The sequence below is a fragment of the Danio rerio genome, chromosome 1 (assembly GCF_052040795.2).
Source record: "Danio rerio strain M-AB ecotype USA chromosome 1, GRCz13ab, whole genome shotgun sequence".
NCBI classification, from domain to species: Eukaryota; Metazoa; Chordata; class Actinopteri; order Cypriniformes; family Danionidae; genus Danio; species Danio rerio.
Window position 1 is genome coordinate 40746373 of NC_141021.1, and position 26376 is coordinate 40772748.

The following is a 26376-nucleotide window of genomic DNA, read 5'->3' on the forward strand; positions in this document are numbered from 1 at the left end:
TAGAACCATAAGTAGTGTACAGCACAAGCTGAACAAAATAAATTGGACTTATTTGTATATGTAAATAACGTGTAGTTACAATAGACCACTTAATCTAAAGTGGGACCCACGACTCAAATATTTTTATCTAGATTTACAAAAAACACCCATGAAAATGCAATTTAGTGTAACAATGTTTATATATTTGTTTATTTCCACTAGGTTTTATCCATCTGTCAGCAAATTGTTTTATTTTAATATAATTTCTAACATAATAAAACTTAATAATTGTGACTATTATGTTTGTATATATTTTAAGTACAGGTCAAAATTAGATGTTATATTTTTATATATATTATAGTGGAACATTTTTACCCATGTTTGCCATTTTACCTTTAAAAAATAATACAAAATTAGAAACATTGCAGTAAAAACATTTTCAAAATTCTATAATGGTATATAAAATCTCTTTATGATCAAGAATGTTTGTATGTGTAAAAAAAAAAAAAAATATATATATATATATATATATATATATATATATATATATATATATATATATATATATATATATATATATATATATATATATATATATGTTATATGTGAATGCATGATGAAAACAGTAACTTAATGATAATAAATATGATTTTATTGTCACAAGGAATTGCTCACAATTAAGGCAATTATGTACAAAATGTTCAAGGGCTTTGCAAAAAAGAAAACCAGTTAGAAAGAGGCCTAAAATACCACTATGCAATCCTTTTTAATTGAGTGAAGTCATAAACTGGAAGCTACTGTAGTGAAGGGGATCAAAATTGTCCAAAGATAAGAATGGGTGTTGTTCAATAGTTTTATAACAACTCTGATTAAAGCTTTAAACCACTTCAAATGTAGACCACTGCATACCTTCTCTTTTTTTTTTTTTTTTTGTTTGTAACTGGGTATACAGCAAGGTTTGGTTTGTTCAACCATTTGTTTGAGGCACTTCAATAAACGAAGAGAAGAGAAAAAAGATGAACAGCTCCAGTTTGAAGGTATGAATCAAGCTGACAGAGGCTCATAGGTGTGGAAGTGAATGCCTTTAGAACAGGTGATTTTCATCACAGCTCCATTGAGGCTTTCATCTGTTATGAGTCTCAGCATTCCTTCTGCAATCAGCGATGGCCTGTAGATACACACAGACAAAAGCAGATGTCAATTTTCTGTACAATTTAATCAGTGCCTCCAAGATTTTGTCTAATTGTCAAATAAAGCTAAATTTTACAAGATGTGTGTGTGTTTTCACAACAAAACACAATGATCAATGCATATAATGCTATACTCTTTGAGAAAATTCACAAAATAAGTCCTTTTAGGCCTCTGATATCAAAACAACGCTCCTGTAAAATCCTGGAGGGGCAGATTAAATAATTTGTTTACATTTAAATGAATGTTCATTAAGTATTTGTTCAAACAAATATTTATTTTTGCTCTAATGGTTGATTCCGAACCTTTCTATTTGCTGTTTTTGTTTACTGCTAATACTGTACAAAAGAAGATATTTTGAAGCATGTGGTGTATCATGGATTTTTTTTTTCATTGACTTATACTGAGTATGTCAATGGCTACCGATTTCCAATGTTCTTTATAATATCTTCAGTTTTGTTCAAGAGAAAAAGAAACTCCCAAAGGACTGAAATCTGATGCTTCAAAGGTCAAAGTGCATGATGAACAGGTTTAATTTAGTACATTATTGATGTCTCAACATTGGAAATTCTTGATGTGCAAGAATAAATCTCATTTGGCTCTTGCAGAAGCCGCAATAAGCCATGTGGCAGCAAGAATGAAGACATGGCTCTTGTATGTGAAGCAAGAATAACTGAACTTCTCTGTCCAAATACCAGTGCTGTAAACATTTTTCACTAAAGGAATAAATTTGTGTATATAGATACAATAAAAATCTAAACTAAAGCCAAGGATGATTTTTTTTTTCTCTTTAAATACTAATTTCTGACCTCGATAGTATGACAAATTTTATATCAAAATCATTATATATGCACATAGAAATAATTGCTGAATTTTAATTTGTTTAGGTGAAATTTATTAAATAAACAAAACTTAACCCAGTCAGAACTGTATAATTAAATTATATTTGTGTTTTTTTGTGGCCAAGTGGGAAATATTTATTTTCACAAAATAGACAGGTTGCATAAAAAAGGGTTGATTTTTGGCTTATAATTAAATGTTACTATTTTATTATTTTCGCTGAAAGAAATAACACTGGCTTATCCGGGTCCTGGCTTATCTTGACCATTTTTGAGTTATTCATGTATGTATTTATGTGCTTATGTCACACACTGTTCTTGACTGGCACCATCTTGTACATCTGTTTTGGTAGAATAAAGCCTCTGATTTGCATTGGGTTACTGATAAACCTGTTATGCTTTAATCTGTAAGAACCAGTGTTTTACAAAGAACCAGTATTCACAAATACTCAAATTGATTTGAGTACTTTTTTTTTCTCTGCAATTGTACTATTAATTAGTTTAAAAAGTGAGTACTTTTTTAGTTTAGTAAAAAAATGTGTGCTTAATTGTTACGTTTACTATGTTACTTGCCTTCATCCTGCAGTTACCACTTGTAACTTATGTTAGTTTTATCTTTAACCTTTTGGAATAATCTAGAATAATCAGTCCTGTGATTATTATCCCCTTCCATATAAATTGTGCAAAACATTAGTACGAGTGCACATTTGCACCAGACACTTTCTTACAATCATTGCGTATGCCTTTAAAAATGTGCATTTCTAAGGGCTCATTCACATCGAATGCGTCTTTGCTTCTAAAAGCTTGAGATGCTGCACTCAGGAACGTGTTTAAAAACAGCTCAACGTAGCGCAAGATCCTTTTAATGTGATATTATGAACATGATGTAATAATGACAATAATGGACCCCTTAGAAATAGGAGAACAATATGTTATAAGCACTTGAACATACTTAATATAACTCAGGATATCTGGATGTATCCACAATGAGTGATTACTTCGCTATGATAGAACATAAAATAAAACTGCCATCTTGCTACTGTAACACAACGCTTACCCCACCTCCAACCTTTTTTAATTGCTCCAACTAACAGTGATGAGCTGCTCTGCATGTGAAAGTTGAAGATCATGTGCACGGCACTTTAAAAGACGCAAGATGCGAACATAGCAGTCAAACATACCTGTTAAATGTATGTTTGCATTGAAAAACAGAAAGGTAGCACATTGTACGGAAATGGAAAAACACATTCTATGTGAATGGCTCCTAAGTGTGCTACACACAGGTGAGAGTGCTTGACAAACCACCTGTAGAAACGGTCTTCTCTCTATATTCACTATACACTTAAACTCTATCTTACAAGGACTCGATTAAGAAAACGATGTTTACATGTGAATGTACCACAAATCATGTTGCATCACTTGTTTTCTTCAACCTTAAATACTTCTTTTGCACATTATCTTGCACTGAATTGTTCTGTCTCATGTAAAAGTACTTGTATAGTCTGGTTTAGGATATGTGCATAGTTACATATAGTATATGTATAGTTAGTAGTTTTTAGAAGTAGCACATTAGATTACCGTTCTAGTATGTTAGTTAAATATATACAGTAGGTTCTGAGTAGCTCGTCCTCGTTGTTTATTTATGTAGCACAGTGGTTCTGTTACAACATTTCCTTCCACTGTATGTGCACTCCTGTTGTGACGTGGCAATAAAGTTTAACTTCACTGACCTCAAGACTCGGATGCTTTATAAATACAGCTAAATATTTACAGTGCAGAAGCATTAAAAGTGTCCAAGAAGATGCAAAGTCATTACACACAACTCCCGAGAGGTTTAGATTCATGTCACCAAACTAATCCTGTCAATGTTCTTGCCAACAAACTAAAACTTTAAATGCATCCTCTCTCATGTGTCTAGAGAGACATAACCCCAAAACATCCATTTAAAAAAAGTGTGAAAAATCAAATACTACAACCTTTATACAGTATGCACTGCCAGCACTATAACAATAGTACTACTTATTCAAAATTCAAAAGAATAAAAAAGTGGCATCTATATAAAACTGTAGACTATTTGTTGAGGTGAAGGAGTTTGATTTAAAGCACACATCAAAAATCCTCAAAAGCACAACATTCATTTTGCACCACCCACCGATTAAGGGCGGATTACAACTTCATGTCTAGATTTTCCTGTAATGGTAGGTTTCAATCATTGATGTCTTTTCAGCAGTTGAAAGTCTGGACTAAAACATATTTGCATTATCTACAGTATCTTTTGCTGTCTGCCCTAACAAACAGTTTATTCATGTGACTTAAAATAACAAAGCAAAGCCAAACAGAAGGCAATCCCTCATAGAAGAAAGCGGTATTTAAGGTAGTAAACTCTGCTTACTTAAGAACACCATACTTGTCCATCCTTTGTTTGAAATCATCTTTGTACTTGACAAACTTGCCCATTGTTTCCTCGTGCTCCACGGTCTGAAGGAGTTGTGTGTCCACAAAGGCCGGGCACAGTGCGTTGATCCTCACTCCGTAATTGCCCTGTTCAGATGCGTCCTGCCGACAACAAAACGTGTCCAAACACGGTCAGCCTAAATTACACACACAGCGCAAAGAATGTGTCAACATACAGGGGTAGGAGATCCTATCTGTGAGCACAAACACAACTACTCTCTCTTTGGGGGGGGGAATGCTGGGCTGTGAAATGCGCACTGGGTCGGCAGGTTTGCATGTCAGGTGTAGGAATGTGCCATATTTTAGGGAAAGGGATTTGCATGTAGAGAGGATTGATGTACTCACTGCCATGGCTCGTGAAAACCCGATCACTCCATACTTCGTCGCTGTGTACACTGGCTGGTGAGGAGAATGGAGAAAAGCTGGGGAGAAACAAATAAAACATTACTTTATATTTTACTCATACAAACATTTTATGTTAAGTAACCTGTATGACTTGAGCAGATTTATTAGAAACCTTTCTGTAACTGTGCTGTAGCTTGTTGTGTAAAAAGCAGGCCCAAATGTAAGTGATTTCAGAAGAAAGCTTCCTCTCTACACTACCTGACAAGTTTTGTTGTCTATCCAAGTTTTATGAACAGCAAATAATAACTTGACTTCTAGTTGATCATTTGGAACCAGAAGTGGCTTATTTGAAAGACAAAGGTCTCTAGATTATGCTTATTATACCAAAATAAAATATGATCAGGCCTTGATTTTTAATGATTTAATTAGGACACTAAGGTTTGACTTTGCTTAGACAAAAGTCTAGACTTTGAACAGGATTAATCCACAGTATAGAACATAAAGACACACTTCTGTGGAAAAATAATTAATATTGTGTTTGACTCCCATGAGCTTGGACGACTGCATCCATGCATCTCTGCATTGACTTAAATAACTTATTAATAAAGTCATCTGGAACGGCAAAGAAAGTGTTCTTGCAGGACTCTTGAGTTCATCAGGATTCTTTGGATTCATCTTAAATGCCGCCTCCATCCTATCCCAGATATGCTCAATATTGTTCATGTCTGGTGACTGGGCTGGCCAATCCTGGAGCACCTTGACCTTTGCCTTCAGGAACTTTGTTGTGGAGGCTGAAGCATGAGGAGCGCTATCCTGCTGAAAAATTTGCCCTCTCCTGTGGTTTGTAATTTAATGGGCAGCAAAACTATCCTGATAACTCAGGCTGTTGATGTTGACATCCACTCTGCAGAAATCTCACACACCCCCACACTGAATGTAATCCCCAAACCATGACTTTTCTTTCACCATGTGAGAATCTTAAGTCCATGTGGGTCCCAATAGGTCTTCTGCAGTATTTGTGAGGATTTGAAAGCAGTTCGACAGATGATTCATCAAAAAAAAAATCTACCTTCTGCCACTTTTTTCCAAATTATCAACTAGAAGTCAAGTTATTATTTGTTGCTCTTACAACCGGGATCAATGACAAGGCTTTTATCAGGTAGTGTAGAAAACATTTGACTGCAGACTAATCATACAGTGAATTGAAATTTTATACAAAAAAGACAACTAATTTAATTTAATAGAGTTGGAAGTAATGCCATGTGTAGTTTACTAAATAAAACAAAATCCGACCAATAGACTTTTTTTCTCCACAAAAGAAGATTTTTGACCACACAGTACCAATTTTTAAACTTCAGAAGTGATAAGACATCAATATTTGGTGGATTAACCTTGGTTTTTCAATCACAACAACTGGGAAAATTGGATATTCTGACTAAATGTCATATTTCAATTTTTCCTAAAAAAAAAATCACATGATTTTTTTTGACAACTGCAGTGTGCCCTAAACTAAGAGATTTATTTATTTGTTTATTTATTTATTTTAAATGTGCACTATTTTGTCATTTTTGCAACAGCTCATTAACTGTAAACCTTTTTTTCTTTCACTTTTTCTTTCGTTTGTTTTCCCACAGAAAAAAAAAGAAAATGTTTTGAACATGAAGGGGAGTAAACGATGTATACATGAGTTATTTCTATTTATTTAAAGTTCATGCACTGTAAAAATCAATTAGTTGTTGTCTTATTTTTAGTAATTATGCACGTTATCATTTACCAACTGACTTTATGTAAAGTCAACTAATTGCTTTAAAAGCAGCAGGTTCACCCACTCTTTAAAGTAATTATTAGTTAACTAATCACTTTTAAAGGTGTGAGAACATTATCATTCCAGCTTGTCTAAATGAGATGTTTTGTAACTGGGCTGTGATATTACAATCTGTTATTTGTACAAGTGCAAGGTTTTCATCTCATTGAGACTTCAACAAAACATAGCCTGTGAATGATTTCCAATACCTTCGTCATGGAAAATCCCTGGATCTTCCAAGGCTGAAGATTTCTCCTTCAATTCAAGCATGAAAATCTAGTGGCTTTTCAGTCTGTTTGAACCAATGGATCAAATAGACTGAAAGCACAGTGCGTCTTTAGAAAAAGAACAATTTCCTCAGTTTATATTTGAAACTTTATAGGGCAGTTTGATGCTTTACAGACTTAAACATCCACCTTTCTGTAGCAAAATCACCTGTTTTTTTTTTCTTTCTCTATTATCTTGTTAAATTGCATGTTATGAATAAATGCAGTTCATGAATATAGAGAGTTACTGGAGAATTCCAATAGATTTTCAGACTCTGTTGGAGCAAATGGAGCATTCAGACGCTGTTATAATAAACAACATTTACAAGCCGCATTAAACCAAGGCAGCCAAAGACGCCGGGGGCAAATAGCTGAGACAGTATTTAAATTAAACAGTCCTTGTGTGTTCTGGATGAACACATCTAAACACAACATTTAATGTACATCCAGTCATTAACCCACTTTTACACAAAGAGAACCTCTGTTTCCCATTTTACTACATTAACATCTTGAAGACGTTCGTCAAGCCTGCTTGTCTGTAAACATGCTAATTAAGGGGTAAGATCCTCATAAAGTAACGCAAACAATGAGATCATCTTACCAAGACATGTTTCCATTCAGCATAGCTGCAAAAACCCACCATATACTTATTTCAGTTCTATCCTTAAATGCTTTTAAAGGTTTGAGGGCCGAAAAAAGTGTCTCTCTGTATGGAGTGAATTGCCTATTGTTAAACTGTTGTGTGCTTACAGGCACAATCCCAATTCTACCTTTTCGCCCTTCCCCTTTTTAAGTGATGGGGTAGGGTTGTCTCAATACTCTTTAGCTTAAAGGCATAGAGCTAAGGGGTAGGGCTAGATATCCCTCGAAACAAAGATTTTTCAGGACTACACTTAAAACCAAGAAGTAAGTAAATTTCCCAGAATACACCATCTACAACGGCAAGATGGCTGCACACGGAAGTCAAAAGTTTTTTTTTGTCATTACTAATTACTTTACAGCAAAAAAAAGCATATGTTTAATACAATAATAACTGCATTTGTAAAAAAAAAAAAGAAAACGCTAAATTTTGTCATCTATAATCTATAATACCTCTTGTATAGTCCCACAACATACATTCACATTTGTCACTCGATGACACTGGAATACCCTGTCAGAAAAGTTTAGTAGATGGGAATGATTTTTTACAGCATAATGTTAATGTTAGTTTTGGTGCATTTACATTGATGAATATGGCCACGGTGTAAACGCACAGGACAGTTACAAGCTTATTGCCACATTATATCGTTATAATAACATGATATTGTTGCCTTTGGTGATTTATAAGATAAATACCAAAAAATAACACAACTGGAATAACTACAGCAGTCACTGTCATCCGTCTCATATGAAGCAAGAGATCGCGATGACATATCATGATGTGTGCAGGTGTTGTAGAGCTGTCCCATTTCTTAAGCCTGGTTTATACTTCTGCATCAAGTGAATGGCGTGACCCACGGTGCATGCAACGCGCGTGGCTGCGTCGCAATTTTTGAGAGGTGCACGTCAGCGACACCGACGGCCACGGCAAAGGGCTGTGCGTCAGCACCGTATCAAACGCCGGCGTTTGACGCAGAAGTATAAATCAGCCTTTAGGGGTAAAATTTGAAGCCCTTCCCCTTTCTACTCTGTTTCAAGGGCCAAGGGGAAGGGGTAAAAAACAGATTTGGGATTGGGCCTTAATGTTACAATAAAAATTTTCTGGGTTGTTTTAACATAATTTTGGAATACTATTGACAAACCCAACCATTTGGTTAAAATTAATTCAATAACCCAATGAAAAAAACAGGCAAAATGTACAGCCCAATATTATTAAAACTCATAATATGTTATCACCCATTCCTACTTTTCTGTTTTTGTTTCATCACAGCATGAATTATAAACATTTTTGTTTTTGAAAAGAACACAATCTTTATAATTACTATATAGTGTTACGAAGAAACATTACTTATTTAATCATCATTAATTAAACCAAATCGACAGACTTTCTTCTTAAGATCACATATATATTTTAGTTATTATTTAACAGCAGTCCTGTGGAGTTCTGTCAATCTATTCCCATATAAATGAAAACAGCTGCATACAGTCTCTCCTCAAGTGTCCCATGCAAATCACATAATTGCATATTTATCAAGCAAGTGCAGCTTTTATCATTGGTTGAAAATTTTCAACGCAATCATATAAACAAAATGCTATATGTAAAAACAAGAGTAGCAGGAATCAACAGACTTAGCAACCCTGCAGCAGGTAGAGGCAAGTTGCTTTTTACAGTATAAACAATTCACTGAATTGTTCATTAAATGATTGTCAAAATTTCTGAATAATTTAAAAGCTAATTAAGTATTATTATTATTATTATTATTATTATTGTTGTTATTATTAGACCTTTAAATTGTTAACTTAACCACTGTGTTGGTGTGAAACGGTAAAAACAGACACCATTATGTCTAAAAATGTTCCAAGACAAATATTAACTGTTGTTGTCGTGGTTGAACTGTTGCATAAAGTCAATTATTTTCAATCAAGCTGCTAAGATGAGAGAAACTACACGTGTGATATTTAACTAACCCACGTGATATGAATATACAGGCAACACATTTGATGGGGCATTTTTGCCACATTATCTCAAATTACACAGGCAATTGGCTGCATTCTAATAGACTCATTCCAGTAAAGGTTGGGGGTTTCTGAAAATGATGCTTACAAAAAAACTTAAAACAACAATTATGATACAGTATAAATCTTTACTATTTGATTTAGAAATTTGATGTTTATAAAACTGCCATACAGTGCTGTATGCATCAAATAAAATGTCATCAAATGATTCTTGTTCTAAATATGCTTGACAGTATTTTGATGGCTATATACACTGTTAAATTAGACATATTTATTGGTATATATACATACAGTACATGCATTTACACAGACAGACAGTATAGTTTGTTTTCAGTTATGTGGTTCTGGTGACGTGCAAAATTCAGATGGAGAACAGGAAGTAAAAAAAAAAAAATCTAAATGGGAAACATAGGGGAAAGGGGACATTTTTGTGTTTTGTCACATTTCAAAGGAGAAAATAGCATGATCCTTATGTTATGAAGAGGACCGAGTTTTCTTTTGAACTAACATTTATTTGCCTGACATCGAGGCAGTAGATCGCTACTGTAAGCTATTACATGAAAAAAAAAAAAACTATTATAGTACTATAGTGTTTTGAAGCATACTTGAATTAAACTGTCGTGGTAATTTTATGGTTATGGTATAACACAATTGTAGTAATAAGCGAATTATCAAATAGACTACATTTATATAATTAAACACCATCACAATGCACCACAGTTTACACTAACATTACAGTATTTATTACAGTTTATCAGTTTACTATGCTACAGTACTCTGTAGCATTCATTAACAAAAAGCTTTACTATATTATACACTTTACCACAGTGTGGTTTAAAACATCTTATAAAGACTGTAGTTTTTTTTTTTCTAAGCAGATATATCTTCCAGATCTATACAAGGAAAAAAACTGATGAAAGCACATAAAAGTGTAAATGCATAATCTACATAATTACTATTATCATCATTATTATATATATATATATATTTAGTGGATAGTAAAAAGTGGTCCACAGTAATAACCGACTAGTTTGGCTCGCAAGGGCTACATTTCTTTTTTTTTTTCGGTCGTTGAACGTCCCATCAAACATTTAATGCTGCTGCACATCTCGATGTTCATGTTAAGGTTGTTTATTCTGCGGAAACGCCAGTAAAGACATGGATAATTGCATAACAACACAGATTTCATTGCAGCAATCGCCGGGCAGGGTACAATATTAATGTTCTTCTGAATTTTGTATAAGTGTGGCGGTGTTTGTATCTAATTTTTATCTGACACGTTAATGTATAATAAACCAGGCCTGAATATAATAATTAATAGTGCTGTCAAAAAACTTTTGCACACATGAATACATTGAATGATTGTTTATTACATGCCACCTTTTTTCAGTCTTTTAAAACCAAGTTCTTGAACTTTTCCCCTGTACGAGCAAAAACTTTTGAAAGCCTATAAAAGCTGTTTGGCATTTCTTATTTTGGCCCATTTAAACAATTATAAACAACACAAAACATTACTTTTTTATCTCCTAGTAGCGATTCCTATGTAGAAGAATCACCTCCTGCCCTCCATCTGAGTCTTGCGCATCATCAATGACGTCATGTGAAAACAACCTATATTTACAGGGTCTAAAAATAACTGCACACCTGATAATAGTCATCAGCCAATCAGAATCAAACATCAACAGCCCTGTAAAATTAATATAAATTAATAATTAAAACTAATTAAAATCACTACATGTGATTTTATATTCCTGCATTGGAACTGGTAAATATGAAAAATAGGATCATTTTAGGACACAAAAAAGGGCACATTTTATGCCCAGACATGAGAACATGTGGCTACTAGTGCAAGCTGAAATATTTATCAAAGAGGTCATTTGATGAGATTATGATGAGAGTGTTACAAGTTTGTTTGTGCAAAGATAAGATCCAATCTGTCCCCGCCATGTCATGGAGACACTGTGTTTTCACTGTGAAAGCAAAACAACTTTGTTTTTAAATAAAATCTGTTATCGTTATGTTATGTGCTTCGTCATCTGCATTTTCTGGAACAGATTCAGCCTCAAATTGATAAGAGAAGGCCGTAATATTTGTGTCGCATGCTTGAGTACTTAGCCAATCACAATGCACTGGATGGCTGTACAATCATAGCACTTTTGAGAATAGTTTCTAAAAATGTGTAGCAATCAGGGGTCACTCACCACAATGGAATGAACTGCCAGTTACTCTGGCTTATGGTTTAAGTAGTGTATGCCCTTCCAGCCACCAACACGCTCTCAATCACACACTCTAAAGGCAATTTTGTTTTCATATGAACCTTTTAAAGATGATTTGCAAAGTTCCTGGTGAATAGTTTTTGGTGCAACTATTCTGTCTACATTATCTTCAGTGTTGTCAGCATTAAAGAACAGCCAAGCATCTGTATTTTAACTTGATCTAAATGTCACTCTAATGCAAAAACAAGTGCCAAAATCACAAATATTCAATCACATTACATTAGTTCAAGAAACTTGACAGGCACTGAGGGAATACCTCTCTGAAGACCCGGGGGTTATGAAGTTCACTGTCAGGCACCATTCATCATACACACACACACACACACACACATGTTTGTTTTTGTGAAAAGTGGGGACATTACATAGGTTTCCATTCATTTTATACTGTCCAAACTGTATATTGTATTGCCCTCACCCCACCCCACCCCTAAACCCAACCATCACAGGAGACTGTGTGCAGCTTTACTCTCTGATTAAACTCATTCAGTGTGATTTATAAGCATTTTGAGAAATGAGGACGTCACCAATGTCCTCATATTTCACCTCCTTTTTGTAATACCTGTGTCATACCCATGTCATTATACAGATTTGTGTCCTGATATGTCACAAAAACACGTACACACACACACACACACACACACACACACACACACACACACACACATATCTATGTATACAATACAGTACACACAGAATCAGTTAATCTATGTCTCAGCACAATGGTGCTGTAAACACAGTTATCTGATGGCAGATGGATTCCCTTTCTTGTGTTATGCTGTTGATGGAAGAGGTATTTTTTGAGCTCTAAAGTTAAAAGGATATTAAAAGATAAAAGTCTGTTGTTTAAAAAAACACAAAGGGAAAGCACAGGGTTAAAAATTTAGAAAACAGTGCAGTGCATCCCAATTATACCATATTCTGGTTAGTATAAAAAGCCTAAGTAGACTGTAAAAATATCCGTATATTAGCTGTTTTTCATATTTTGTTATGTTTTGTTTTTTTAAGCTGTTGAATTGCATTATGGGGCTTTAATCTTTCTTTTAACAATTTTTAACCTTAAAGTTTGAAAAAGGGACTAACATTTTTAATAGTTTAAAGTCAAATATTGTTATATATTGTCTGGGTTGGTGCACTGCCCTGTAATTTTTATTTTAATTTACAGACTTATTTCTCAATATATTATTTCTTTTACATTATATAGACTACTAATACGCCAATAAAAGTCACTTTGTTAAACTGTAGAGTTGAATTTTTACCATAAAAAATCACAACTGTAAATATACAGAAAACACAAAATATGTAACTGTTAATTAACAGAAAATAATTGACTATAAAGGGGAATTTAACGTTGAATGACAAAATAAGTAAACTTAAAATCTTCATGCACTTAATTGAGTTCTTTGAGGTTCAGAAATGCATTAATGAAAATGCATAAAAATGTGTCATTTGAGGCACAAGTAAATAGATTACCAGTAATGTTACATTTGTGTGAGAAATCTTCAATATGACAGGAAAAGTTGTTGCCTTATAAGCTCTGAATTACTTTAAATTGGCTTTTTTCTAATGCAGTCTTCATATTGATATCTGCTGGCGTGGCTGCATTACACTTGTTGATCAAATGCACTGTCCACTCATGAAGGCACAACCAGCACATTCACTACTTGATTATAATATTTTTGCGGCCTAAAAAGAAAAAAAAGTTTATTTCTCTCTCTCTGTGCAAACTACAAAATGCCAATTTGTGTAAACGGTGACAACTAAAATGACACATTCGGTCTATAGGCATGCACATGCACTTGAGAGCCAAAACACCTTTGTGGACTACAGGACCATGTGTGTGCAGGCACATAATGTTCTTATTACTCAGCATTGTCAACTACTGGCCTGGCATGAATATTACAGTCACTTTACTGTCATTCTCAGTGATCTGAGAGAACAGGATCATTTTAATAATTTGGTTGTCTGTGGAACATTTCAAAAAAGCAAAGGGAGAAAAAAGTAAATCAAACACAAAGTAAAGTAATGACTTTGCATTTGCAAACAATTATTCAAAAATTGAGCTTGCAACAGAAGTGACAGAGCAGAATACATTTATTTTATTTGATTTATTTTATTACTATTTTATGACAACTTTTATTTTAACCTTATTTCAATATTTTAAACATTTTAAACATTTATTTTTAAACCTTACTTTTTAAAAAGGTACACCACCGAAATATCAATTCAGTGTTTCCAGTATTCAAAAGTAAGGGTTTTACATCTGTAATATATAAATAACTCCAATGTTATAAGTATTGAATGTTTCAGAGCCTGTATAAACCAATGTATGGGTCTAACTTTTAGATATAAATACATAAAAATACTCGTAATCATGTGGTCCAAAGGCTTACTTAAATGTTTAAAATTTATTTATTTTTTCTTTAAAACTGCACCTTTACTTTTGCAGGTTAAAGTGTCTACATTGCAACATATACTGTGATTATCTTTATGCTTTCCTGGTATTTTGTACTCCTATTAAATGTTGAAAACTGTTTTCTTGGAAATAAAGGTGTGCCTGAATGACCTTTAATGATGATCTTTCCAACTCTTCAGCATCTTAATCATCAACCGCTTGACCTATAAATGCACTCTATTTATTACATTGAGATGTAATTGCAGTTTTCATTTTACAAAAGCAAGCACAGATCCTTGGCAACACACAAAACAGAAGCAATTTAACTGGGTTAAATATATTTGCTTTAGTGTGAGCAAACATTTGACTCATTCTATAGTTGCTAATAACCATTTAAAGCACAAGGCTATGCACAACCTGCTTTTTAAAAACAATATATAAGAAGCATGGTAAAGTTTTCAGCAGCTCACCTGCCATAGACGAGACGTTGATGATTGCCCCTCCTTGCTTTCCGTACTCTTTACTCATGTGTTCTAGTGCTAAATATGTCCCCTTTATAACAGATGTCTGGAAGAAAACAATTGTATAAACTTGCACAGATGTTGACTTGAACTTTAACACACATTATTACACTGTAAATCACTCTGTGGAGCATGAATAATTTTAAAGATCTGTATGTTCACTTAGAAGTGCATTAATCCCTTCCACTTCATTCGCTATTGTGAAATCTTTTGGACTAGAAGTAGGAGGTGGAGTATTTTTGTTATGTGTGTGAATGCTGTGCCCAAAGGTACAGAGTGTGATCCTTACATTGTGTGAATCATGAGATGTGCTGAATAAAAATGAGATTAAGTTTTGCATTATCTATCAAAGTTATGTTTTCTTATTATTTATGTAATTGCATTTCAAGCATCGTGGTTTTTTGTTTTGTTTTTTTGGACTCACCAAATTGACTTCAATGGTCTTTTCCCAGTTCTTCTCATTGTTGATTCCAGCATTATTGATGACAATATCCAATCGACCAAACCTGTCTACTGTGTTTCGAAAGGCATCTAAAACAAAAAAGAAAAGCATTCAGAATAAAAGTGCCAGGAAGACCAAACTATTTTTTTTGTTCCACTTAAACCTTTTAATTGAGTAAACTCTTTTATTTATTTATTTTTTTTACTTTCTTCCACTCGGTACATTTTTGTAGGGAACAAAAAGGCTCTTCGTGGAGTCACTGATGCCAGTAAGGAAGTTTTTAATTCACAATAGTTGCAATTTAGTTTGACATCGGTATATCAAAACTACCTGGGGAATTCAGATAGATAGCTTCCTAGTATTTGAAGGCCAGCCAGCTTGTGCCCTCACCTGACCTGCAGCTGCAGCATTCCACAAAGAAACTTTTCATTAAACTCTATAGGAAGTGACTTTAGTACACAAGTTCAGCAGGAATGCAAAATCTCCAATCCACCGACCCATATGCTCTTGTCATGGAGAAATATTGGAGCCGCTTACAAACTAAAAGCAAAACAATTGATTGTGTTAAAACGTCAAAATCTCAGTAGCATTCCTCAGTGGTGGCCCGAGGGCCCGTGAATGTAAAACCTAATTAACTTTGCAAACAACGACACTCTGTTCAGGAATCAGATGTGCTGTGTGTGCAGGTGCGCAAAAGTAGATCATTTTTCAGGTATGAGAAAGTGATACTGTATCAACCTATGCCAAATCAATTATAAATGCCACTTTTAATATTTTGTTGTGGTGATACATTTTATTAGTGCTATATCTGTTGACTTAGATGTTACATGTGTAACACTGGCAGTAAATTTTGCTCATATGCTTATAACTACAAAAAATCCCCCAAAGAGCATGGTTATTGTAATTTAAGGGATAATTCACAAACATGAACATTCTGTCATTTCCTCACCCTTTACTTGTTTCAAACCTTATTCGAATTGTTTGTTGAATGCATATGATGATATTTTGAAGGAATCTGGAAACTTGTAACTATTGACTTTCATAGCAGCCTATATGTTTTTTGTTTTTTACTGTAGAAGTTAGTGGTTGCAGGTTCTCTGCTTTCTTCAAAGTATCTTCATTCAGAATAAAGAAAATCATGAATGAACCACAATGTACCTTTTAGTGAAAACTTAATTTGTGGAATGAAGGTTCAATAGATGTTACTGTAGATATCATCATGGAACCATGCTAAACAACCTTTACTTTTCAACGCTTTTATAAGAAAACAGCGTTTATTATTTACGTGTGTGAGAGAGAATGGTTTACAGACGAACACGTGTAGCCTACCTGCAGCTTCTTTTTTAATAGCAGTGAGGAATTTGACTGATAGGTCGAATTCAAATCGAAAACGAAGCACAACAAAGTATAATAGCAGAAGTATGATTTTACCTCCAAGTTTTTCTCCGTCCGTCACATCACACTGGATGAAAATACAGTTATCCTCTCCAAACTGGTCATCTAAATCACTTTTACATTCCTCTCCCACAGATTGGTTCAGATCAACCAGTGCAACCTGAGTTATCAAATAGTAAGTGGATTAGGCTAATAAAGTCACGCTAAAACAAATATTGAACCAAAATATGATGGAAAAAAACCCAAAATAAGAAGTAAAGTGAACTAAAAGAGTCCTAAAAAGTTTTGCAAAGTTTAAAACCCGAATTAAATTCGTAAAAAAACGAGAAAGGAATCTAACAAAGCGCCACCTTTGCTCCATTCTGAAGCAGTTCTTCCACCACGGCTCTCCCGATGCCTTGTGCGCCGCCGGTCACCAGAGCCGTTTTCCCGTGGAGACTCATGCTGTTCCCCGCCGAGAGCACCGCGCACCGCTTTATGTATACAGTCAGAAGTGGGCGTGTAGATGAGCGCTACTACAGTAAACACAGGCGGCCAAGTGTCGTTTTACAAACTATGATTTACACTCTAGAGATGATAGGTAGGCTAACTAACAATTTAGCGAGCGCTTTCGCTCTAATGCCCTCGGCAGGCGTCAAGTACAGTACAAGTACAAACACGCGTATAGAGTAAATTAATGTGAATGAAGAAGAGACAGAGCTTTATTTTATAAACTTAATATGTATATGATATAACTACCTATATAGCTCAGTGGTTGGCACTGTCACCTCACAGCAAGAAGGTCGCTGGTTCGAGTCCCGGCTGGGTCATTTCTGTGTGAAGTTTGCCTGTTCTCCCCATGTTCTATCCTACGGGTGCTCCGGTTTCCCCCACAGTCCAAAGACATGTAGGTGAATTGGATAAGCTAAACTGGCCCTAGTGTGTGTGTGTGTGAATGAGTGTATATGGGTGTTTTTATGCAGTGCAGCTGGCAGGGCATCCACTGTGTAAAACATGCTTGATAAGTTGACGGTTCATTCCACTGTGGCGACCCCTGATGGTTAAAGGGACTAAGCTGAAGAAAAATGGATGAAAGAATGAAGAAACTACCCTTATGATATAAAAGTGAAACTGCCCTGCTGAGGAGAAAAACAAAACAAAACTGATTTTTTGTATTGTTGCATATAATTTAAATTATGTTGGTTTAAATGTGGGGCTTCTACTGGTATTCATTTTGCATTTACCCTTTAAAATGTGCTGGTTTTGATGGTTATTTGATGCTTTGTAATACTTTAATGGTAATTGTAGTGTAAACAAGAACTTCTATGACAGTTTCTTTTTCTTTTTTCCAGAAGTGTAGCCCATTTTATATAGACAATAATATAGTTTTGTGTGTTTGTGTATTTTTAACTCGCCTTGTATGTATTAAACTGCTAAGTTAGCTAAGTGTGTAATGTCTATAACACCGACACTGTAAAGCAAAAAAGTGGCCAAATGTATTTACATCTGTACATAGAAGAACAAAGCATCTCACCTGTAGCCTTAATAGCAATAAGAACATTTTGACTGACAGCTTCTTTTTGACTGAAAAGGAAGTACATCAGACTTGAGGTCATGCATAACATTTAATTATGTTTGTACAAAATAAATTACAAATGCTCTTGCATTGTATTGTAAATGTCTGGGGGATTCTTGAATCCATTCTATAATATGTGCGCCAAATGCTGATGTCAGATGATGTTTCAAACACAACATCGCTGCTCTATTTACTCGTAGGAATGTGTGAGAACAGATATGCTTCGAAAATTTCTATGGCACAGTTTTTCAGCAGACTCATTTAGTTTCAAAAGAAAAGACAATTATTCCAGACAAAAGGTCATCAACGTCATCATGACCAAAATAAAAAAAAAAAGCCTGGTCCCAGTGTTTTTAAACAGTGTTATCTAACACATCATTGAAAAAAAAACAAAAAAACAAAACTGAATACAACAAAATAAATAAACATTTCACAATTTTAGATTTATACAGAGATATGGGAGAAAATAAGAGACTTTGAAATTCTCAGTCTTTCTGAATTTATAATTTATAGTTATGCATTCAAATATAATATAATATTTATTTTTGTTTTACAAATTATTGATCACATATCCTCAATTTAAATTTAAAATCACATTTACATCTAGTCAAAATAACAAAAGGGTGTCATATTTTCAGAAATGTTTGTATTTGCCAGTGTTTTAACTTTAAATGGATTAAGAAAGCAATATTTGGTGGATAACTGCATAACATCTAAATGTCATGCTTTTTGCATTTATTTTTAAATATTAAAACATACCTGGTCAATCTGGATAAACTGAAAATGTGTTCCCTTCACATCTGTATGTTTATAATAGCACTCAAATGAACTTTAGAGGCAGTATTTAAATAGTCTTTTATAGTCCACTTAAATTTTATAGTTAAATAATCGCCATACATGCAATTAGATTAGGTTAAAAACCATTCAAATGATCATTTTGAGACACTTAATTATATATTTTTTTCGTTGTCGGAGGACTTGTATAACATATTGGCCGAGACTGCAGCCTTCCTTTAATTCTTTTCTCCATTTATGAACTTGTAACACAGAATTCACTCCCAGCTGAATTATTCTGCAGTGGCATCATTTGTTTGACGTAACTAACAATGGTTTTTGAACAGTAATGCTTTTGTTTAAGAGAAACTTGCGCTGGACTTGAAAGATGGTTTCAATTTCTCTGTGGTTGCTGACAGTACGCTAGCAATTAAAGTTTTCAAATTGTGCTTTCTTGAAGCCATTAAGGTAGCTGTAAACAAACAAAACAATCTTTGCTGGTTCAAGGGCATTCTTGAGATTTAGCTCAGAATGTTTTTGGCCTGGATGCTGGTTTTAAGAGCTGGTCGACGATCATGTTGTGATGAAAATGATTAAGGGTAATGTTTAAAAAAAAAACTATTAAATACTTTGTTATAAAATAATCAACATTACACATTGTGTGGAAAGTTTTATAATACTGATCTCTGCTCTTGCACTCTGCTATATTCAATAGCTGTATATGAAAAATACAACACAGAACATTGGCAGTAAAGCTGTAAGACGACAAAGTCAACAAAAACCAGTGTAAGACAAACACACGCACACATTGTCTCAACAGGGGGCAGTAGTAGTCAGTGTCGGACTGTGCTTCTGTATTAAAAATGTGTAGAAGTGCTGTCCACTGTTGGTTCAGTTGCAGGACAGGTGTGTAAGTGTCCCTACAAATGTCTATCCTTTGCATAGTGAGCGCAGTGTCTATATGGGTGTACAACACAAACAAACCATTGAATGTAGCCATTTGGTCCTTGACATCACAGTTTTTCTCAGTCGTTTTCAGACTCCAGCATAGATCTTGGCAGGAAATGTTCACCAGAGTTCAGCGATATGCAGTTCGTCCACAAACCATGGTCCTTCTATGGCTTGTGCACATCCTCGTGGCGAAGGATTTTGTATAGAACCCAATAGAAAATATTGAAAAACAGGAAGGCCAGTGGGAATCCGGCACGAGACACAGTGTCGATCTTTTTGGCTCGATCGATGAAGAGTTTTCTCATTTCCTCGTGACTCTTTCCGGGAGCAACAGCGGGTTCAGATGGTGTTGTGGCTGCATTGTTAGCAGTTTTGGGCACAGCACCGTCTTTCCCTGCGTTTGGCGTAAAGCTCAGCCGGCTCTCCCGCACCTCCTCCTCCTTAGAAAAAGAAAATATACATATAAGTGAAATAAATATACAAATATTCCATCCCATCATAGCAAATTGTGTAATATAATATAATATTGTGAACCATCTTCACTGTATTGGCACTCTGTTTTAGTTCCATGAGTTGTTTGTTAGTTTAACACTGAAACGACCAGAATTCTACTTGAATGGCCATAGCAGTCAGTTTGACTGTTCATATACTTTAAGACTGTCCCCAAAACAACTTTTTACCACATTATATTTGTATACAAAACTTCTGTTGAGATTTGTAGAATTAAACTTTGAATGTCTGACTTCATCCTAAAATATAATTATACAAATACCATATTTTGATTATTTTTTTGTTGCCTAGCAACTTTATGCAAACAAAGAGGCACACATATTCAAAGGAAAAGCGAATGCAGAAATGAATTAAGATAATTTGACCATTACAGTCATTTAAGGTAGAATACTCAGAACTCTTGTATTTTGTCATTTTAATTAAATACCAATGTTAGAATTAAATATACACAAATTAATTTTGTTTTGTTTTTTTATTTTAACAAACCTAAATTATTAAGTTATAACATTTTAAAATGTCACAATGTCTTTGCAGCTCTAGTGATTAAGCCCCTTGATATGCTTTCTAAACAGCTTGCCTGTTAACGATTAACTCATTAAATAAGGTGGAGCCACGGAGCCACACCTACCTATTGCATCATCATCACTGACTAATGATATAGTTCAGAGGTGAACTATTCATCATTTGTTCACCCTTAACTTGACATGTACACACAAACCTTCAAACTAGTTTGGAACAAGTCAAGGTTGAGTACTGTGAATGAAGACATGCATTTTTGGGTGAACTATCCCTTTAATATTTTAAGAGAAGTTAAAAAGAACAGCATTATTGCATTCTTGCCGAATGAAATGTTACTATTGATCCAGAACATTTGAATGGTTGTTTATATTCACAAAGAAGTGATTACTTAAAACAAGTGAGTAAATCCATTGCCTTAAAAGTGACAAGATTTCATTAATTTTCGGCTTAATTTAGTCCCTTTATTAATCTAGGGTTGCCACAATGGAATGAACCACCAATCCAGCATATGTTATGCAGCAGACACCCTTCCAACTGCAACTCATCACTGGGAAACATCCATACACGTTCATTCACACTCATATGTTCAATTTTAGCATACCCAATTAACTTATACCACATGTCTTTGGACTTGTGGGGGAAACCGGACTACCTGGAGGAAACCCACACAAACACGGGAAGAACATGCAAACTCCACACAGAAATGCCAACTGACCCAGCCGAGGCTCGAACCAGTGACCTTCTTGCTGTGAGGCGACAGCACTACCCACTGCGCCACCCACGAGTTGATTTTATTTCAAAAAGTTGAGTAATTCTGTTCTAACTTGGAACTGTTAAGTTCACTTGACAATTGTTTAGTTTACTTAATAATGTTAAGACAATTGGTCTACTCACGTTTTTAAACTAAAGTCAACTAAACACTTTTTATAGTGCACATAAAATGATTATACATTCATTATGTTGTTCTCTTAATGTTGTTTGATTAAAAAAAGGTCAATGAAATGTGTTAGTCAATGCATATACCCATAAACTAAAAATTGTAAAGTGATACATTTCTGATTATTGTTTAATTCATAAAACTAAACTGCATTATGCTTTTTTGTTACTAGCTTCTGCTTTAAAATATTATATACTAGTTACAGTAATTATTTTAAAAAAAAAAATTATGCCCAATGATACAGTTGCTCGAAATATGGCAATGACTTGTGTTTTCATAAACTCTGTATAATGAGCTGATGTTACTCAATAATTGTTGAACATTTAAAGCACTTTCAACTGTGAAAACATTATTATGCTTTACTACTATTAAAACATAACTCCAAAAGCCCTATTAACTCTGTAGCAATTCACACAATTGTTAAGTCACTTGTAATGTTAGAAATGATTGGAAAATTGATTGATTGGTAATATTTTAAACTGATTTCCCTTCAAATTTGACCTGTATTAAGCCTTATACAGTAGACACCGCTGCTAGAGATTAGATGCAAAAGAGAAAGAGAATGTAATTTATCTGAAAAATATACATTTTTAAAAGTGTAAGATATACTTAAAGCATTCCAGTAAATTATTAATGAAAAACATTGTAAATTAAGAGCACACGGAAATCAATTGTTCGTAAATGTTCAGTAAATGTTAACTTTGTTTAACATCACAACAAAAATACAAAGTATAAACAAAAATAATTTCCTTGGTCAAAGTCAAGGATTAGTATTATTTGTAGATTAACCTTATGATTGAGTTAATTTTAAAGCTATAGCTTATAAGCTTTTCCAAACCGAAGTACCTTCTGTCGTCTTCATAGGAAAAAAAGGTGAATTGTAATGTAAGATTCCAAAATTTGTCAATGGTTGTAAATGTATTAATCACAAAAGACAGAAATGGCTTTTTTAAAATCTGAATCGCCTGTCTAATTGTTACTAAAATAATGAGGCATGCTGTTTCATGGGGGCCGGACTCTATAAACAAGAGCATGTGATTAGAAATTAAGGGAAGAGATAGTATACCGATGTCATAAGCAAAGGCAAGGACAGAAATGAAGTGCTATGCTCTTTACCATGTCATTAGTTTGGTCAAGCTGGCCCATTGATCCGTAAACCGGCTCGGCACTGCGTGAGCCATTGATACGACGCAATGACTCGGCAAGCTCCTCATCAAATGTTTGATCGAATGTCTTTCAGCACAGCAGGGGGATTGAAGAGAGAAAGAAACACAAAGCATGCAAACTGATAAAACAATAGCTCTCCACATGCAGGGTATCATGCAAGGTCCAAAAGTGAAAATGAATAACCAAATAACATAAATATTAACAAGCAATGGCTTTAATAATATAAAAGTAAGGGAAGTTAGAGGGAAAGGAAAAAAGGGTTGGTTTTAAAAACTAAATGAATTCAACAGAGAATGCTCAAATATTATTTATGCTGCACTTGATATAAGATCTGCATTTATAAGATTAGGCTACATGGAATCAGACCGCATAAAAACAATGTTAGTTAAGTGGTTTCAACTGAGAATGCTGAAAATATGTTATTTAATTTAGTCAAATTGCTTGAATTTGTAATAGTAAATGAGTTTAGACTGTATGAAAAAAAAATCTAGTGAATCAAATGTTAATGAGCAATTTCAGCGCTATGGATGTGACATTTGCAGTAAAAATTCAAAACATAAATTCACTCATAATGTATATGTTAACTTTATATTGAAACACCTGTTTATATTTTCCAGAACAACTGACCACAGAGTTAAGGGATCAGAAAAATATCAATTTGTAAGCAATTTTTATATTTTAAATGAGGAAAATAAACATGCGTCATAGATGTGACCAAAAAAAGTTAGCGAGTTTGCAGTATACAACATACTTTGTAGAAATTATGTGAATTAAACTACACAACCCAAAAGAAATAAGGATAATCATAATGATAAGAGTCTGCTCTATATAAAACAAAAATGATTTATTTTATTTTATATTTTTGCGTTTATGAAGGAAAAAGTGTCGTTGTGGATGTGACATCGCTCCATTATGCATGTGACCAATGTGAAATATCGATATATGTGACTGGTAAATCAAATATAATAGTTTGAAATCATTGGAGTTTTTTTAAAGTACTATAAAATACTTGCTCAATGCTTACACACAATACTTTATACTGTTTCCGTATTTTGGTGAAAACTTATTTTTTTCATGGCAAGGTTGACATTTGCTTGGAATTGCTCTACTATTGTTTTATTGTGCATCAATTGCCAGAATTCGAAAAACAAAAATTGCATAAAATCAAACCAGATTAAACCAAGAATACTGCATATATTATTTTTACTGCTATGTGCTTGAATTACCTGAATTTTTAAAAGTACATGAAATTAGACTGCATGAAAAAATAATAATCAAGTGGTTTAAACTGAGAATGCTGAGACTTTACTTTATTTGCCTAAATGTGTAAGAGTACATTAATTTAGACTGTATGAAAAACAAGTTCATCAAGTGTTTACAACTGAGAATGCTCAAATTATTTTCAGTTGCCCGAGTTTGTAAAAAAAAAAAATACATGGATTAGACTGCATAAAAAAATGAAATCAACTGGGTTCAACCAAATAATGATGCAAAATCACTTTTATTGTGCTTTGATTATCTGATTGTGTAAAAGTACATTGTCGAAGACTGTATTTTTCAATCAAGTTTCATCCTAGAATGCTTCAAATGTTATTGTGCTTGAATTGTCTGTTAATATTTTTTAATTCAAGTAATTTGAACTGGGGATATTATATATTTACTTGAATTGCCTGAATATGTAACAGTACATGAATTTAGACTGTATGTAAAAAAAAAAAATGGTTCTGTTGCTTTTGTTGTGCATCAGTTGCCTGAATTTTTAAAATAAATGAATATATGAATTAGACTGCATGGAAAAAAAAATTCAATTGGATTCAAACAATAATGCTGCAAATATTATTACTTTTTAACTGTGCCTGAATTATCTGAATTTCTTAAAGTACATGAAACTAGACTACACTGTGAAAATGCTGGTTTCCACATAATTGCTTAATGTAGTCTCAACACAAATCAATTAAATTCACGTAATTGTTTCCGCAAATTTGAGTAGATTTAACTTTAAATGATTTAAATGATTAAGTTGACCCCTAAAAAACTCTTAAGAATTGTTGATTCAAATTGTTGTAAATAAGTAGTTTGAACAAGCTACAATTTGTTGAGCGTACAAGAAAAAAAGAAAGACTGACAATTTCAACTGAGAATGCTGCAAATAATATTTAGTTGTGCCTCATTTGGCTGAATTTGTAAGTACTAGTTTGACAACATGAATAAAATAGTGTTGATCTTTCAATTGAGAATGCTGAAAATACTATTTTTGCTGGATTTCATTTGCTTTCCCATCCTATAAAAATTGCTGGTATATTCCACTGGCTAAGCTTCATATCAATCATGTTTCAGCTACATAGTGCCAGGGGAAATAACAACCTTGCCCACATGCAGTATTAATACACTCTCAGACATGGCAAACGGCAATCTGACCTTTGTACTGTTCAGCAGGCAGCCTGGAAATATTTCTTGAAATATGCTGGTTATAATGTTGCTACTGTAGATTTGCCATAAATATGCACTAGCTGATTCTGTCCTCTAGAAGGCAGTGCTGTATATGTGTGCAAATAACAAGTTGGGGGTTTTAGTGATTTCAGCATAAACATATATGATTTTAGATGGTCTTTGTAATATGACTAATACAGGACTAACCTTTTACTATGTAATAATGCCCTAGCATCAGATCTACTTGATGTGTTCACCAGAATATTCATTTTGTTGACTGCATTCTAAAATTATATATAAAAAAAGAGACATTGAAATGCTGTCAGTCTTTCAAACATAATTTTTTGCCTCTTAGATTTAAGTCTAATAATGTGCTATAGATGATCCTGAATCATCAATAAATGTGTCTGATTGAGCTAAAAGTAAAATCTGCAATCTTTGTGCTGGAACCTATTTGTTTGTATTGGATTCTAAAGTTTGAATGGGGGAGATATAGGCAGTTGCTCTTTAGATTGTTGACTATTGATATATTAATGTGATTTTATGGTTATGCTTTTCAAGGCATGCCATGTTCCAGATAAACTGCTTAGCTGTTTGTTTTTACTAACTGGATGACAAAATCTTTTGTTTTTATTGTTATTTATTTATGTTTTTAAATATAAATATCAACTATTAATAGTAGCCTATGTTATTAATTTTTTTTAATATTATAAAAAATAACCTCAAATAAATGTGATTACAGAGTTTTATATATGAGTTTATGCACAAAAGCCATTCAAATGATTAAATAGCATTTATAAAGTCTTGTCAAAATGTTTAACTGACAGAGCAAATCTAAATATTAATCTAGTCCTTTTGTTTTTTGTATTATCAGTTATATATATATATATATATATATATATATATATATATATATATATATATATATATATATATATATATATATATATATATATTACTTTTTTATTTAAATATAC

At 33.6% G+C, this 26376-nt stretch overlaps 2 protein-coding genes across 4 annotated transcripts in view; both read right to left on the reverse strand.

The window, feature by feature from the left end:
• Nucleotides 1-609: 609 nt before the first annotated feature.
• Nucleotides 610-17012, reverse strand: hpgd (15-hydroxyprostaglandin dehydrogenase). Of its 2 annotated transcripts, none has more exons than XR_015475846.1 (7): nucleotides 16907-17012; nucleotides 16593-16716; nucleotides 15144-15250; nucleotides 14669-14765; nucleotides 4806-4882; nucleotides 4399-4597; nucleotides 610-1147 (listed from the first exon to the last, which is right to left on the reverse strand). XR_015475846.1 is itself a non-coding variant. In NM_001326541.1 (7 exon segments), coding segments are annotated over 7 exon segments (786 nt in total). In that variant the 5' UTR covers nucleotides 17000-17009; the 3' UTR covers nucleotides 610-1023.
• A 1129-nt stretch (nucleotides 17013-18141) lies between these two features.
• Nucleotides 18142-26376, reverse strand: part of glra3 (glycine receptor, alpha 3) — a 108727-nt gene continuing 100492 nt past the window's right edge. Inside the window, exons 9-10 of one of the 2 annotated variants that reach the window (XM_087235087.1) lie at nucleotides 22919-23035; nucleotides 18142-20276 (exon numbers count right to left, since the gene is read on the reverse strand). In XM_087235087.1, coding sequence (XP_087091213.1) covers nucleotides 20001-20276; nucleotides 22919-23035 — 393 coding nt within the window. In that variant the 3' untranslated portion in view covers nucleotides 18142-20000. 2 annotated transcript variants of the gene reach the window in all.